Genomic DNA, 15873 nt, shown 5'->3' with positions numbered 1-15873 from the left:
GATGGCAAGCTCCGCCAGTTGCACAGGAGGCGCTCTGTCCAGGATATCTCGACGGAGTTCTTTGGCCCATTTGGAAAGGGATTTCGAAACCCAGGTGGAAGCGAAAACTGGGCATTTGAAGCGGCTGCAGCTGCCTCAAAGGCTGACTTCGCAAAGGATTCTATAACTATCGTTAGAGTCCTTCAGAGATGCTCCGTCGGACAGTGGAAACACCGTGTTGGTGGAGAGCCTGGAAACGGGGATCCACCAAGGGGGAGACCGTCCAATGGGCAGTAAGTTCTGGAGAAAAACTTAGAAGGTGGTTTAGCCCGTCTAAACGAAACCGCCTGATCTGCGTGTTCCATAGAGGGATCCATAATGCCACAGGTTTGGTTTATAGCTCCAATGAGATTCTGGACCATATCCCTCATGGTGGCGATTTCGTTAGAATCCAGCTCCGAAATGTCCTTCGAGGGCGCATCAGATAACGCCTCGCCTGATTCAGGGGAGAAGGATCGGGAGGACGCCGACCGCAGAGGAGGACCGTGTGGCGAGATGGAGCGAGAAGAGGACTCAGACCGACGTCCTGTCTGGACCTTTTGCGGCTTATCAAGGAGGGCTCGGGCGGAGGCTCCTGCGACCCGCTGGTCACTGTGGGGGGCTGCGGAGGTAATCGGTCCAGCACGGATACCAGAAATTTTGAGACACCCGCGTTAGATCGGCCACCGACAGAGACAGAGAGAAAACCCAGCCTGGGATGGGCGTATCACTCTCGGGCGGACCGGCCGGAGGATCCTGGGCGGTGGGAACAATCGGGTTGCTGCAGGCCTGACAGAGCGGAGAGGCAGAAGAGGATGAACTAGGAGGAAGAGAGCGGCCCCCTTTAGAGTTAGACATTTTAGAGAGGTCCGTGAAGAAAATGCCAGAGGGTTAGGGGACAGAGGGGAGTGTCAGTCTGCAATTGCAGAGCTACTCACGGCAGACGGATTGCGGAGTGAAGCTGTCCAGCTTGATGCATGGACCTCTGGCGAGAAGTGGTCCCTTAGGCAGGAGGGTGGAATGGCCTCCTGGCGCAATTTGGACCGATCTGCGGCTGTCTTGTATCATGTGTGGAGGAGAGGGCTCATGGCTCGGGAGTCCCAAGATGGCGCCGGTGGGCAGGGAAAAGAGGCGGTGCCTCAGTGCAATTGTCGGGCGGGAGAAAAGCCCGCCCGATGAAAGAGGGAAGGGGGCGGAGTCCGCCACCGGAAGTAGGCCCGGGCAGAAGCCGGGGCCTAAATTAGGAATAGGAGACCGGCAGAGAAAAGCCGCGGCGTAGGCACAGTGCGCCGAATGAAGCGATGCGGCAGGTGAGCGACCGCAAACAGCGGCCGCATGCCCAAGCGGTGTGGCGACCTGGCAGGCCGCCACGCTGAGGGAGAAGGAACGGCCGCTTACCATGGCCGGATTGAAGTGGTGGAAAAAATGCTGCAAAGCCCCCGCGCTGATGAAAAAGAACGGCCGCTGTCGGAGCAGGGAGAACGCAGGGGGCCAAAGCGATGCGGTGACTGGCAAAGCCGCCGCACTCAGAGGAAAGGAACGGACGCTTACAGCGCCGGAGCAGGGAAGCCGCAGGGGCCCGAAGCGGTGTGGCACGGCTGCGCTATTAAGGAGGCCGCTGAGAGCACAGCGAAGTGACAGATAATAAGCGGCGCGGTAGTCCGAAAAGGCAGCCGCGCCGGAAAAGGAGAGAGGGCGGCCGCAGCCGAATAGGCGCGGCAGCTGTGAAGAAACGCGACCCACATATTGAACCCCTTAACAGGCACCCCCTTTTGAGGATCCAGGGAAGCCGAAGAAAAAAATAAAAATACTCACCTTAGACATCCCACGTCGTTACTAACCTGGAAAAAATGAGACGTCCAGGGAGCTGATGGACGTCCTCGTCTCCGCAACTGACAGGCTCTGGTGGGCGAGTGGGTGGGGGACGGAGCCAGGACCGGACTTCTAAGCACGATTGTGTGCTAGGCTCTTGGTCCTGGAGAGGGATCTATGAGGATACGGGGTGGCAGTACACGCCGTACTCATAGTCCGTTTTGTGGGACTACAGGTTTGACTGTTCACCCTGTATCCCTTCCGAAAAACCTGAAAATAAACGACGCACATTGAGGTAGATAAGGGTCTAATGAAAGACCCGTGTCCACCTCCTACTGACACTAAGCTAAACTGAAGAGTATAATGCCAGTCGGTGGGGTGTATACTGCAGAGGAGGAGCTAACTTTTTTATTTGCATAGTGTCAGCCTCCTAGTGGCAACAGCATACACCCATGGTTCCTGTGTCCCCCAATGAGAGGCAATAAAGAAACACTGACGTAGGGGCTCTATATATGGAATCCTCAAACTATTCTAGGAAAATCAGCGCTCCGTTTCTCCCAAGTCTCACAGTGTGGCTAAGCAGCACTTTACAGCCATATATAGGGTATGTCTACATTTAGCAAAAATTGTGGGTCAATTTTGGTGCCATTTTTACCTATTTCCCAGTATGAAAATGTAAAATTTAGGGCTAACAGACAATCTTGGTGGTAAAAATGTAAATTATTTTCTTATTACCCAAAGGTATAAAATTTTGTAACAGCTGGGGTGTCAACAGGCTCACTGCACCCCAACATAAATTCATTAAAGGTAGTTTGTAAAATGGGGTCCCTCATAAAGGGGTTCTGCTGTTCTGGTACCTCTCAGGGGCTCTGGCAATGTGATGGGGCACCTTCAAACCAGTCCAGCAAAATCTGAAATCCAATATGGCACTTATTACCTTCTGAGCTTTGCATTATGCCTCAAATGTAGTTTTTTTTACCACACAAGGTGTTGTTGTACTGAAGAGAAATTGCGTAAAAAACTGTACAGTTCATTTTCTCCTAATTAGCCCTTTTGAAAATTAAAAACCTGGGGCCAAAGCAAGTGGAAAAAATGGTAATTTTCCATTTACTCAGCCTAATGGTATACAATTCTGTGAATCGCCTGAAGGTTAAAAATGCACACTATACTCCTAGAGGAAAAGGTGAAGTTTCCAATATGAGGTAACTTATGGGGTGTTTCTACTGTTTAGGCACATCAGAGGCTCTACAAATGCGACATGGCACACTATCTAATCCAGTCAATTTTACACTCCCAAACTCAAATGGCACTTCTTCCCTTCTAAGCACTGCTATGCGCCAAGTCAGTAGTTTTCCACCACATATGGGGTATTAGTGTACTCAGAAGTTGCACAAACTTTTGTACACTCCATTGTCTTTTGTTACCCTTTTGAAAATGCATAATTTTTGTGGGAAAAAAGTAAAATTTTCATTTTTTACTTCCACATTGCTTTAATTCCCATGAAGCACCTGAAGGGTTAATAAACTTATTGAATATGTTTTGAGCACTTTGAGGTGTGCAGTTTTTAAAATGGTGTCACTTGTGTTTTTTCTGTCATATAGGGCCCTCAGTCACAAAAATGCAATCCCTAAAAAAAAATTGGTTTTGTAAATTTTGTTGGAAAATTGAGAAATTGCTGATCAACTTTTCAAAATTTGCGCCCAAATTCCGATACTTTCACTAATAAACCTCAAAAATATCTGCCTAAATTTACCACCAACATAATGTACAATGTGTCACTAAAAATCCCCATAACGGATGAGTGCTGGAGCTGCCAGTCATTGACATGCAGTGGTCCAGTCTGTAAATCACATGGACCAAAGGATCGATTAATAGATCAGTGTGCTGTCTGTTGCGCACACAGACACCACACTGACCGAATAGACGGCCATCCTAATAAGCTCATAACCAAGTTTTATCAGTCTTAAAACGGTCTAGTTTTTTGTTCCTTACTTTTGATTTTCTTCTTCATCAGATTCATCATGTTGATCAAACATCTCCCATTTAGATGTTGTTACAGCTAAAACAAAACAAAAAGGCACATCACATTATTTTCTCACATGTTCTTATTACTCAGATATCATTTTACGGCTGTTAGAGGCAGATGATGGCTGAATACATCTGCCTCTAACAGTTGAGGGTAGAACGGAGCTATGCCAGCGGATGTTAATATGTTAAGTGTTGCTGTCAATCCGAGAGGGGGAGCATTCCTGATAGGTTGCCATGACGTTTAGCTGGCGTTCATAGGAGACTGTGATTTTAGCTATGCATAGCAGTGCTAACGCATTGTTATTTACAGCACAATTGCTCGGATGATCGCAGCTTTAAGTGTACTAACAAGTAAAGTAAACAGTGAGCAAAATATGTATAAAAATTTTAAAAAGTACAAATCTCCCCCCTTTTGCCACATAAAAAAAAATAAAAAAATACACAACATGGGTGTGCCATTTTAGCAGACTTTTTTGCCATGTAAATGTATACGGATATCATCCTTGATATCATCCTATTAAAGCGTTATTAGTTTTATTTGATAGGCAACCTTTTCAGTCGGTTACAGTCCGTAGTTATTGCCTTATATATAAGGTGAATTGGTATCATCAATTATTTTTGGTGCAAGGCAATGACAAAGGCATGTGTCTGAAATTAGCCTGGATGGATTTTTTTTTCCTATATGGATTTTAAAATAATAAATAAATTATTTTTTTTAATGAAATCTTTTGCTGGATTTTGCTGCTCCATGGATTTTTGGATGTGGTAGTAATGCAAGTCTCTGTGCAACTGGTATCCTAACCCCGTCAGATGAACTGACCTTCCCTTCGTATTTGGTTTCTAAAAAAAACTGTTCTAACCCTGGCAATAGTGGAAATCCCTACATTCAGATCCCTGAAGATCAGCATATTTTATTCTCCAAGGTCAGAAAAGGTACTTGCTAGCAGTATGCGGTTACAGAACTTACCACCGAGGGAAAGGCTCTCCGCTAGCCTTGCACAATTGCCGATATTCTTTACAGCTGCACATTCACTCACCTTGAGACTCCAGCTCGGATTCATCTACAGCTTCCCATTTAGATGGTGCAACTTTGAAAATGGGCTCGTTCTTTTTGTCATCACCGATATCCACTTTAATAGAAAAGTTAAAAACCAACAAAGTCAGAAAATACTGCACCATGTGAAAACTAGCAACATACAGTTACAATGCGAGAAACATTACACCCTTACAAGGAAGGCCATCTAAGTCGTCATCAAGAGATTTCAATGGCACGCCATCCAAATCATCAAGGGCGACACTATCAATGAGAATTCCATCAACATCCTCCAATGGCGCTCCATCTAATTCTTCCTCAATTGGGGCACCATCTAAGTCATCAACTATTTCCTATGGACATAAAATGGAAATTAATAAGCATTATGGGTAAGAAATATTGCGCTTTCTCACTGAATTACACTGTACTTGCCTCAGGTTCTTTCTCTTCAATATTTACAAGGCCGAGGAATATGTTTTGCAGTTTGATCAGATAGGGCTCAGGATAAATTGTCCAGTCTTCCCAGGCACGAAAGCAAGCCATAACACGTTGCTACAGAGAAAAAGGCATAAAATAAAAATTGACAAATTTGTTCTTACCAGGAAAACCTTTTGAAGTGGCAGGGCAGACTACTGAAAAGTGCATGGGCAGTCCAGGAACGAAAGCGCACATTGATCCTCACATTTAATACAGGGTAATCCAAGGTACCGTATTTTTCGGACTATAAGACACACTGGATCATGAGACGCACCCCACATTTTCAGAAGGAAAATAGGGGAAAAAAAAATTAATGTGTCAAATGGGGGGTCAGTCTTACAGTCCAAATTCAGCTTATTGGGGTGGAGGTGGAGCAGGGTTACAGGGGGTGTTCAGTGGTCCGGCGATATGACTTCCATCCCAGCGTGGTGCGGGGGCTCCGCCAGCATTTTGTGAAAGCCAGGAGCCCCCCACAAATCCATTACTGCGATGCGGTGGCCTCTGGCGGTAAATGGCAAACGGGACAGCGCACGCTCAGACTGAGATCTTGTTGCAGAGTTCTCAATCTGAGATGCGCAGTTCCCCGGCGGCCATTTTTCCAAAGGCCATCGCATTGCAGTAATGGATGTGAGGGGGGCTTCGGGACCACACAGCACTGCCAAATCTGCCGCACCAGCCTTGGAAGGGACTGTGATCATCGCCCTGTAGCGTCGGACTGCCGCAGAATCGCCCGACTCCTGCTGCTGCCACACTACTTGTAAGCATATTCTGACTATAAGACGCACCCCCATTTTCCCCAAAAAAAATTTTGGGAAAAAAGTGCACCTTATAGTCCGAAAAATACGGTAGTTTCATTTTAAAAGTATTTTGTGTCAGTAGCCTATAAACCTATGTCTAAAAATCAAAACTGTAAATACAGTAGTACAGACTCAACTAATCCCATCTCATTTTTAGACAGTGTAAACTAAAATCTAACATGACCCAAATCTACAGTGGCTCATGATACCAATGTTTAAAAGATTTGCACCACCTGTTTGCACAAATTTCTTATACAAAGTAAGACAACAAACATATTGGTTCCCAATGTCGCCTTGATACTCCATGCTAACATAATTCATGCCATGCATTTGTCAAAAATTCAAAAAGCTGGTGAACGTGGTGTAAAGACGGCAAAACTCTTATAAATTACACAAATTCTGCATAATTTAAAGCAGTTTTAAGCAAGAAAACTAGGTAACTGCTTGATGAATCGAGACCATGATGTGATACAACATAGGCATACCAGTCTTGGCATAAATGGAGCCATAATTCTGAAACATGTAGAGTAAATGTCATCGCCTGAGAAGAAGAATGAAATTAACTTACCTTAAAATTCTCTGACTGTAGGTGACCTTGTATGGCTCTATAGGCAGCATTCAAATCAGCAAAAATTTGGCATAATTTATTTTCAAAGCTGAAAAGATAATAGAGAAATGTACTTTTCCATAATCACATTTAAAACCAAACACCCTTAACTGAGGCTTAAAGGGAACTTGTCATCAGACTCATAATGCCGAAACCCTGAGAAGCATTAATCAGATCCTGTCTGACTGATTCACAGAAAAAAAAAAGCTTGAAAAGCGCTCTTCATACATTTTTCCTTAAATTCCAGTGTTTCAGAGTAAAACATACACGCTGCCATCACGCAGTCAGCCTCTGATTCATGTTGCCTGTAGTTCAGGCAGCAGGAATTTAATGAACGGTTCCCTGCTGATACATAGCCTATCGTCATCACTTTAACTGGGGTACTGTAATCTGACAGTAGGAGGCAGATACAGGAAAAGACCAATTATGCCACGAATAACATGTTTATTCCCCCTAGATTCTGTAAGGGCATATCTCTGCTTCACCAATTTGTATGTAGCAAAACCTTACAAATACTTACAATTTTCTATAGTAAGACGCGTTGGCAACTTTAGCCGAAGAATTATACAAGACATCTGACACCAGGTAGAGTCTGGCGATCTGTTTAGAAATGGAGCACAGGCATCATAAGTAGTATAAAATACGATGAGTAAAATAAAAGGAACTATAAACTTGTAGACACTATTACTCAATGTAGCAACAGCATGTAAAGATAAAACTACCTTTTTGGGGAGAGGGGTTTTCAGTATTGACAGTGATTCTGTTATACAATCTACAATTTCTTCTGCTGCTTCAGCGTGGGTGAGACAAAACATCATAGCTTCACCAATGTCGTTCTTCCTAGGGGTCAGTCCGCGTAACACTTCTTCTAACTTGTCCCTTTGTCTGAAGTTAAAACAAAGTTAGTAAGGTTTCATCAGCTCAGTGACAGGCTGCACTGCTGAAGACGGGAAGTCACCGCTGCAGCTGATCAAAGACCCGACGCAGAAATATAACGCAACACTGGACTCGAGGAGAAGTAAAAGGTTGGCTTATTTTTTTTTTTTTTGCGCCTAAGTCTTTGGAGTAATAATCTTTTAAGTGGGACAAATCAATAGTGTGAGCATTAGATACACCCAATCTCAAAGTATCCAATACATAAATGCGAATGAGGAATTGTATTTAGTGAAAATCAGCATTTTATGCTTCAAAATCCACTTAGAAAAATGCTTCAAATGCGCTTCGAAAGTTTCTTGTTGACAGCTGGCGGTCATTTGAATAGAGCGAGCATGTGCACGTCTAGTCGGATTGTGGCCGGAAGTAGGCATATCGCATACTTGGGGCAGCGCGGTGACTCAGTGGTTAGGGTCCAGGGTTTAAATGCCACCAAGAACAACATCTGCAAGAAGTTTGTATGTTCTCCCTGTGTTTGTGTGAGTTTCTTCTGGGTTCTCCAATTTCCTACCACACTCCAAAGACACTGATAGGGAATTTAGATTATGAGCCCCATCGAGGACAGCGATGATGTCTGTAAAGTGCTGGGGGATTAATGGCGCTATACAAGAGTAAAATAAATACTTGCAGTCACGCGACTGCCTGCTCTTGCCGCATTCTTTGACAGCAGCTACTCCACTCAACACATGAACACTCGGCTGAGTTTAACATTAATAATGTGTATGGGAAACTTGTGATTGATAAGGTGCAAGAACATCTTTATAAATTGATGAAACATATTAGATAATATTCCATCAAACACACTGGTGTTGGCCATTTCATTTGTATTGAGGTCTTACAACATCATATGTCGGGGAAAAAAACTGGGGAATAAGCCACTGCTGGCTGTTTGGCAGCTGCTCATGCCCCTCACTACACTGACAAACGCTTGGTTGAAGCTGGATGCTTAAGGGGCGCTCAGTTGTCCGCTATCTCAAGTGTATTACCAGCTTTTACGGTGGCTGCCAGGCATGAATACATACTCCTCCTTGAGGGATCCTTTTTTGATGGGTTCCTCAACGAATGTCTCCGTCTCCTGTTCCTCTGTCATACCATGTATATATGGATTTAATGGTGGCGGCCTCCAGAAGGAGCCATTCTTAAATATTCGGAAGTCTTCTGTCCTCCACTTGGTAGGAGAATCCCCCTAAAGTTTAAAAAAAAACAAACAAAAAAAACGCATTATCATGAATGATTTAAGACAAAAGAAAAATATAGTTCTACAACGTTATACTACTTGCCTGTAATATTGAGTATAGCTTCCACCTGTAGTATACATGTGCTGGTGTCTGGTTTTCAAACAGGAACCTGTTAAAGGCAGATGTGGATATTTAGGACAGTAATGGGTAACAACCAGCTTTCGTAAAGCAACTGACAACTGTTGCAAGAATATACTCATCCGCATGCTCATTTTCAAAAATACTGTAAATACCAGGACAACAATTTTTTTTAGAGACTGCAAAAAGCCAGATGATACAACAACATCCCGTCGACGTCCATACCTGAACATTGGATTGCTGATTTCTCTGTTCATGATCATAGCTTCAAACATTGGCCCTTCACGCACCACAAACTCGATCATGCGATGGATCAGAGCGAGTAAATTCCTACAACGACAGCAGAGTTAAAGAAAAATGTATTCACACCCCACCTACTAGTTGCGCTCCACCTACACTGGTTACTAGAGGCTCTGCAATGTGTGAACATACTGCATGGACATGGGGTGTACGTGTGAATGTCCACTGTCAAATAGCTGGAAAGATTCTGGTAGATTTGGGAGGTCCTACAGCAGCTGAGGAATCAGTCCCAAAAAGCATGGAGATACAACTAAGTTTTTAAGCTACATGGTTGTCTAACAATGATCTTACTGTTACAATCAAAGGATATCCCGCCAATTCACAGCTAACATGGGGATGATCTTGCTTCTTACAGAGATATTGGCATTTTAGAAATTACAATTTGAAGTGATTTAAAGAGGCACTCAAGTCTGGAAAAATCATCAGCCACCAAGACATAGGTGATGACTGTTAGATCGATGTGGGTCCTCCCGATTTGGTTGCATGTTCTTTTCTGTCTGAAGTGTTGAATGGAGCTTCTGGTCAGACAAAATATGGAATGACTCACAATGATCGAACAATCATCACTGATCCAGTGCATAGGCGATCATTTTTATAAACCGGAATACCCCTTTAAACATTAAACAAATTACGTAATTACACTTCCTATTGTTCCTTCTGCAAATCATGCCAATATTTCTAAAAAGTAAAAGACTTATTAATTATTTGCTTATCACTAACATTTATTAATATCTGCCTTCTTATTATGGGGAGGGAGACTAGAGTTTAAATTAGAAATAAAAGGGTGGTCATTCATGTGAGAATATATGTTTCACCATACAAATAGAATATTTAAAATGAAATGGTAAAAGGAAAAGTAGTGTGTATATGCGCGAGTGCACACACACATATACACTGGGTACCAGAAAGTATTCAGACCCCTTTAAATGTTTTACTCTGTTCCATTGCAGCCATTTGGTAAATTCAAAAAAGTTCATTTTTTTCTCATTAACGTACACTCTGCATCACATCTTGACTGAACAAATCAGAAATGTAGGAATTTTTACAAATTTATTAAAAAAGAAAAACTGAAATATCACATGGTCATAAGTATTCACACCCTTTGCTCAGATACTCATAAGTCACATGCTGTCTATTTCCTTGTGATCCTCCTTGAGATGGTTCTACTCCTTCATTGGAGGAGTCCAGCTGTGTTTAGTTTAATTTGTCTATATAAGACCTCACAGCTCACAGTGCATGTCAGACCAAATGAGAATCAAGAGGTCAAAGGAACTGGCCAAGGAGTTCAGAGACAGAATTGTGGCAAGGCACAGATCTGGCGAGGTTACAGAATTTCTGCAGTACTCAAGGTTCCTAAAAGCACAGTGGCCTCCATAATCATGAAATGGAAGAAGTTTGGGACCACCAGAAGTCTTCCTAGACCTGGCCATCCAGCCAAACTGAGCAATCATGGGAGAGGAGCCTTGGTGAGTGAGGTAAAGAAAAACCCCAAGATCACTGTGGCTGAGCTCCAGAGATGCAGTAGGGAGATGGGAGAAAGTTCCACAAAGTCAACTATCACTGCAGCCCTCCACCACTAGGGCCTTTGTGGCAGAGTGGCCCGACGGCAGCCTCTCCTCAGTGCAAGACATATGAATGCCTGCATAGAGTTTGCGAAACAAAACACATAAAGGACTCCCAGACTATGAGAAATAAGATTCTCTGGTCTGGTGAGATGAAGATAGACCTTTTTGGTGATAATTCTAAGCGGTATGTGTGGAGATTTAGTTTTTCTTGCCGCAGCTGAATGATTTACATCTGTTAGCCAGTATAAGTACATGTGTGGGTTGTCTGGTTGCTAGGGAATACCCACATGTACCGTATTTTTCGGACTATAAGACGCACCGGAATATAAGGCGCACCCAGGTTTTAGAGGTGGAAAATAGGGAAAAAAAATATTTGAAGCAAAAAAATGTGGTAAAATATTTAATAACATAAATAACATACTATTATATGTGGTGTTATTATATATAATAGTATGTTATTATGTTGGAAGCTGCGGGACCAGTGTGGTGTCTGTACAGTACTATATGAAGATGCTGGAGGGTGAGTATAAGAATGGGGGCACAGGGCTTATATTGAAAGCACCACTCCAGCACTGCAAAATAACACTGGAGTGCTGCTTTAAAATCCCATGGGAGAACTATAACTCCCAGCATGTCCTGCAGATCCTATGACATGCTGGGAGTTATAGTTCACCAAAGGAGTGGCAGAGTGCTTTATTGTGTTTTGGAAAGACTAACATCTTAATTGTGGCAGCCAGCCACTGTGGTGAGGTAAAAGCATCCCATGACTGCACACAGAGCCCTCCCTCTTGTTTCCTTTCCACAGCACAGGTTATGAGGAAGCTGCAGATTCTAGTGGAGAGCCTGAAGGACCTGTGATGATGTCAAGAAGAAGGAGGGCTCTGAGCTACCATGTGATGCTCCAGCCCGCCCACTTCTGACATCATCACAGGTCCTGTTTGTGCACAGCACTCAGCGTCCAGCCCAGGCATGGCAGGCAGGTATGCAGCATCTCCTCTCTCCTCTGGCCCCTGGTGCTGCTGCCTCCTCTCCCCCGGACACGCAGACCTCCCCAGCTGCTGCAGGAATCAGCGCTGGAGAAGCCATGTGTGTCCCTGCTTAAGTGCAGTATTCATTTGCTGCTCCAGGCTCACCACTCAGCTGATAGGTGGGCGGGGAGCCGCTAATGCATATATTCACTGCACTTAATCATCGGGACCACATGGTTTCCCCAGCACTGATTCCAGGCAGTGGGGACATCCTTAAGTGGCATAACAGTGCGATCCCACTCACTGCTGCCCCCCTCCCCACATGCTACATCCGTACCATAAGACGCACCCACACTTTCCTCCCAAATTTGGAGGGAAAAAAGTGCGTCTTATGGTCGCAAAAATACGGTACTTATGCAGGCTAACAGATGTAGATCATTCAGCTGTGGCAAGAAAAACAATCTCCGAGCACTAAGAAATACTCGGAGGACCCCCGAGCGTGCTCGAGAAATCTCGAGTAACGAGTATATTCGCTCATCACTAATGACCATGTGATATTTCAGTTTTTCTTTTTTAATAAATTTGCAAACATTTCTACATTTGTTTTTTTCAGTCAAAATGGGGTGCAGTGTACATTAATGAGGAAAAAAAATGAACTTTTTTGAATTTACCAAATGGCTGCAATGAAACAAAGTGAAAAATGTAAAAGGGTCTGAATACTTTCCGTACCCATATGGCTTATGCGCCCTTTTAACGGCAGAGCTCCAGTGTACTGATATGGAATAACCTGCACTTTGGGTGACTGATGGAGTTTCAAGGATGCAAGAAACTGGTTTACCAGCACAGGAATTATTTAATTTCAAAATACTAGACTAAAATACAATTGCACTCAAACTTATTCATCCCACACTGTACACTTTGCTTTGCTAATAAACCTAATTTACAAACTTTCTGATGTTTACATTAAACAAATTTATATATCTCAACACAACTAATATAACAAGCGTGTTTTCCAAATTCATAACAAAGTGCCACTTTTACTGAGTATTTCAGTCACAGAATTATTCACCCCCTGAATAGTATCCCACATAGGATAATACATTTACAAGTCAAGAATTGCCTTATGTACGGTACATCTGTCACAACAAATCAAGTGCTTCATTAGTTGCATCAGATGTTCCAAAGATAAACACATCAAATACCTGGACTGGCAAAGGATTTGCTTAGTGTGACAATTGATTGGATTTTATAAATTTGAAAATATACGCTGAAAATAACACCCTGCCTACTGTGAAACATGGTAGTAGCTCAGTGATGTTCTGGGGCTGCTTTGCTTCCTCAGGCATCAGAAACCTGCTTAGTGAGGAGGGAAATATGGATTCAATCAAGTATCAAAAAAGCCTAGAAGAAAATGAAGCTTTGGCGTCACTGGACCTTCCAACAGGACGCTGGTCCCAACCATACCTCAAAGTACATCAAAGCTTGGTTTCACAGGAAATTGTGACGTCACCTGACTTGAACCCCATATAAAATCTTTGGTAGGATATGAAGCAGGAGATGCAACATGCAAACCCAAGAATAGTAGTGAAGTGGAGAGCATTGCCCAAGAGGAATGGGCTAAGATACCCGAGAAATGCTAACAGAACCTGGAGTGTTGCTATGCCGCAAGTGCCCAGCAGGTCATAACAGCCAAAGTGGCTCTATTAAGTACTAGAGACTGTTGTCATGAAGGGGATGAATAATTCACTGTTTTACAGTAATCAGTAAAAGGTGGAATTTTGTCCTAAATTTGAAGAAACCACTTGTTATCTTAATTGCGTTGAGTTATTTAAAGAAGCACTCCCAATAATTGTTTACCTAAATCTGTACAAATGAGTGTTTAATGTGTTAACATTCTTACCGATCGCAGTGTTCCCGTTTCAATCGCAATTTTGGTCATCTTCTCACTTGTGACTTCTACTCAAACTCTCTGGATCACAGTGGGGTTTATGCATGAGCTGGAAGTCGATTTTACAATGCGAGTCTATGGGGTAACAGAATGAGGCTTCATAAACGTACTTTGTTAGGCCTCCTTCACACGTCCTGGTGATTCTTGTACAGGAAAAACCAGTACTGGTGAGATCCATGCCATCCGTAAGCACGTATGTGACATCAGTGTTTCACATCCGTGTGATAGAACAAGCGGTGCTGATCGTGATCTCAAGCGCTGGCACCTGAAGGCAGCTCTCAACATGGTCTTCTGGTTGCGTGGACCATATGAAAAACCTGACACGTGAGCACCACCATTGAATACAATGGGTGTGCATGTCCGTATTTGCGGCAGTTAACCGGACGGCATACAAACAAAAAAGGACGTGTGAATGGGGGACTCATAGCGACTTCCAGCTCACACACAACCCAAAGTAATCTGGAGAGTGGGAATGGAAGTCATGAGAGTGGGAAGACATCTAGACCAACGCTGGAAACTGAGGAAGACTGAGATCGGTAAGAATATTAACACTTACATTACATTAGACACATTTACACAGGTTTACCTACTAAAAATATTGGGAGTGCTTTTGTAAATTGTTCCAGTTTCAATGGTTTATTACAAAAAAACTCAGAAAGCATGTACATTTGGCTAATAAACTTACAATAGTTCTAGTTTGCCAACTGAATAATTGTGATTGCAACTATATATAAATATTACAAAATACCCACCCAACTATTTTTTTTTTCTAAGCTGGCATTTAAATCTACAGACTGCATGCTAATACAAGCTAAGAAAACAATCAAAAGAAAACCCTAAGCTTTTACACAAATTAGAAAATAAAAATAAGATTAAAGTAAAAAAACAAAAAAAACCTGTCAGACAAAATGCTTTGTACTTGTATTATATATACAGAAACATATTTCAGGTCCATATTACTTTTTTTAATTTTTATTTCTTAAAAAAGATTGGATGCCAGCAAGAGGACAAACTTTTCCTGCATCCTGCAAAAGGGAGTAGTCAAACACACTGACACAATTAAATAAATGTGTCAATAAAATTAGTACGGGAGAATACAGACATGAAATATAATTTGTATAACTGACTAAGAAAAATTTAGGAGTGACTGCCGTTTTCGTGTTTACAAAAAGAACTAAATTCATAGTAGTGAAAAAGAAACAACAAAACAGCATTATCTCAATATAATAAAAGTGTAAAAATACATTTCATTGGGTCCAGAAAGTTTCACAAGGGGTTTAACTAAATTTGTCAAATACAATTTATATATAGAGAAAAAAATGTATATATAAAAGGGGAAAATGTGGGTCCTATAAACCTATATATCCACAGAAATGTATGTCTATGAAATTGGGAGAAAAGCACTACGAGTCTATAAGGCTATGAAAAGCTTGGGTGCTTAGCACAAAGGTGCAGCTTAATCTGGTAAATTTCCAGTGGAGCACCAATAAAGTATAGACGTTATTTTCTGTTGTGTCAAACCTAGGACCCCATCTCCTACATCCAAAGGCCTTTTAAGAAGGCATCACTTTCAGATGGGGATAATACAATACAAATCAATAAGAGCTGTGCTCTAAATAATAATAGTAGACACTACATTTTGGCCAATAGGTGCTTTAATTATGACAAAAACCACATTTATTGGAGTCGATCGTACCAATGTCTGGTCAAAATACTTTCCCATTCCTTCCCTTGATGTTTTCGTGGTCCCCCGCTGCCGCAGACAGTTCAGCTGTGGTGTTGCTCACCAGGGCCAATGTCAAAGTCTTTGGGAATTTGAGTTCGATGCATTTATTTTAAAGTAAGGTTGCTTTTACATCTTGAAGAAAAGACTGAACTTCACTGAGCAAGAGTACAGTATCCTGAGCCAACTATGAGTGACCACACAAACCCCCCCTAAATTTAACAGTACCTCTTCAACTGCAGAGTAAAGCAATGCATAAGACCAGCTTTTCAAAAACATTTTTTACATTTGGATTGCATGAGTTTTGGACAGCTATCTTGATTGCTCTGAGGACAAGTTTTCCTTTTT

General features: G+C 42.6%; 1 protein-coding gene across 6 annotated transcripts in view; it reads right to left on the bottom strand.

Annotated features, from left to right (window-relative positions):
• U2SURP (U2 snRNP associated SURP domain containing) overlaps positions 1-15873 on the bottom strand; it is a 132724-nt gene that overhangs the window by 20823 nt on the left and 96028 nt on the right. For all 6 annotated transcript variants that reach the window (XM_069727578.1, XM_069727579.1, XM_069727581.1 and 3 more), the window contains 10 exons: positions 9247-9351; positions 8986-9052; positions 8728-8891; positions 7495-7657; positions 7293-7372; positions 6734-6821; positions 5324-5443; positions 5088-5244; positions 4896-4988; positions 3823-3889 (listed from right to left, as the gene is read on the bottom strand). In XM_069727578.1, coding sequence (XP_069583679.1) covers positions 3823-3889; positions 4896-4988; positions 5088-5244; positions 5324-5443; positions 6734-6821; positions 7293-7372; positions 7495-7657; positions 8728-8891; positions 8986-9052; positions 9247-9351 — 1104 coding nt within the window. The remainder of the gene's footprint in view (positions 1-3822; positions 3890-4895; positions 4989-5087; positions 5245-5323; positions 5444-6733; positions 6822-7292; positions 7373-7494; positions 7658-8727; positions 8892-8985; positions 9053-9246; positions 9352-15873) is intronic.

This window comes from Ranitomeya imitator, chromosome 5 (assembly GCF_032444005.1).
Source record: "Ranitomeya imitator isolate aRanImi1 chromosome 5, aRanImi1.pri, whole genome shotgun sequence".
Taxonomy (NCBI): Eukaryota; Metazoa; Chordata; class Amphibia; order Anura; family Dendrobatidae; genus Ranitomeya; species Ranitomeya imitator.
This window is presented reverse-complemented; position numbering and strand designations above follow the sequence as displayed.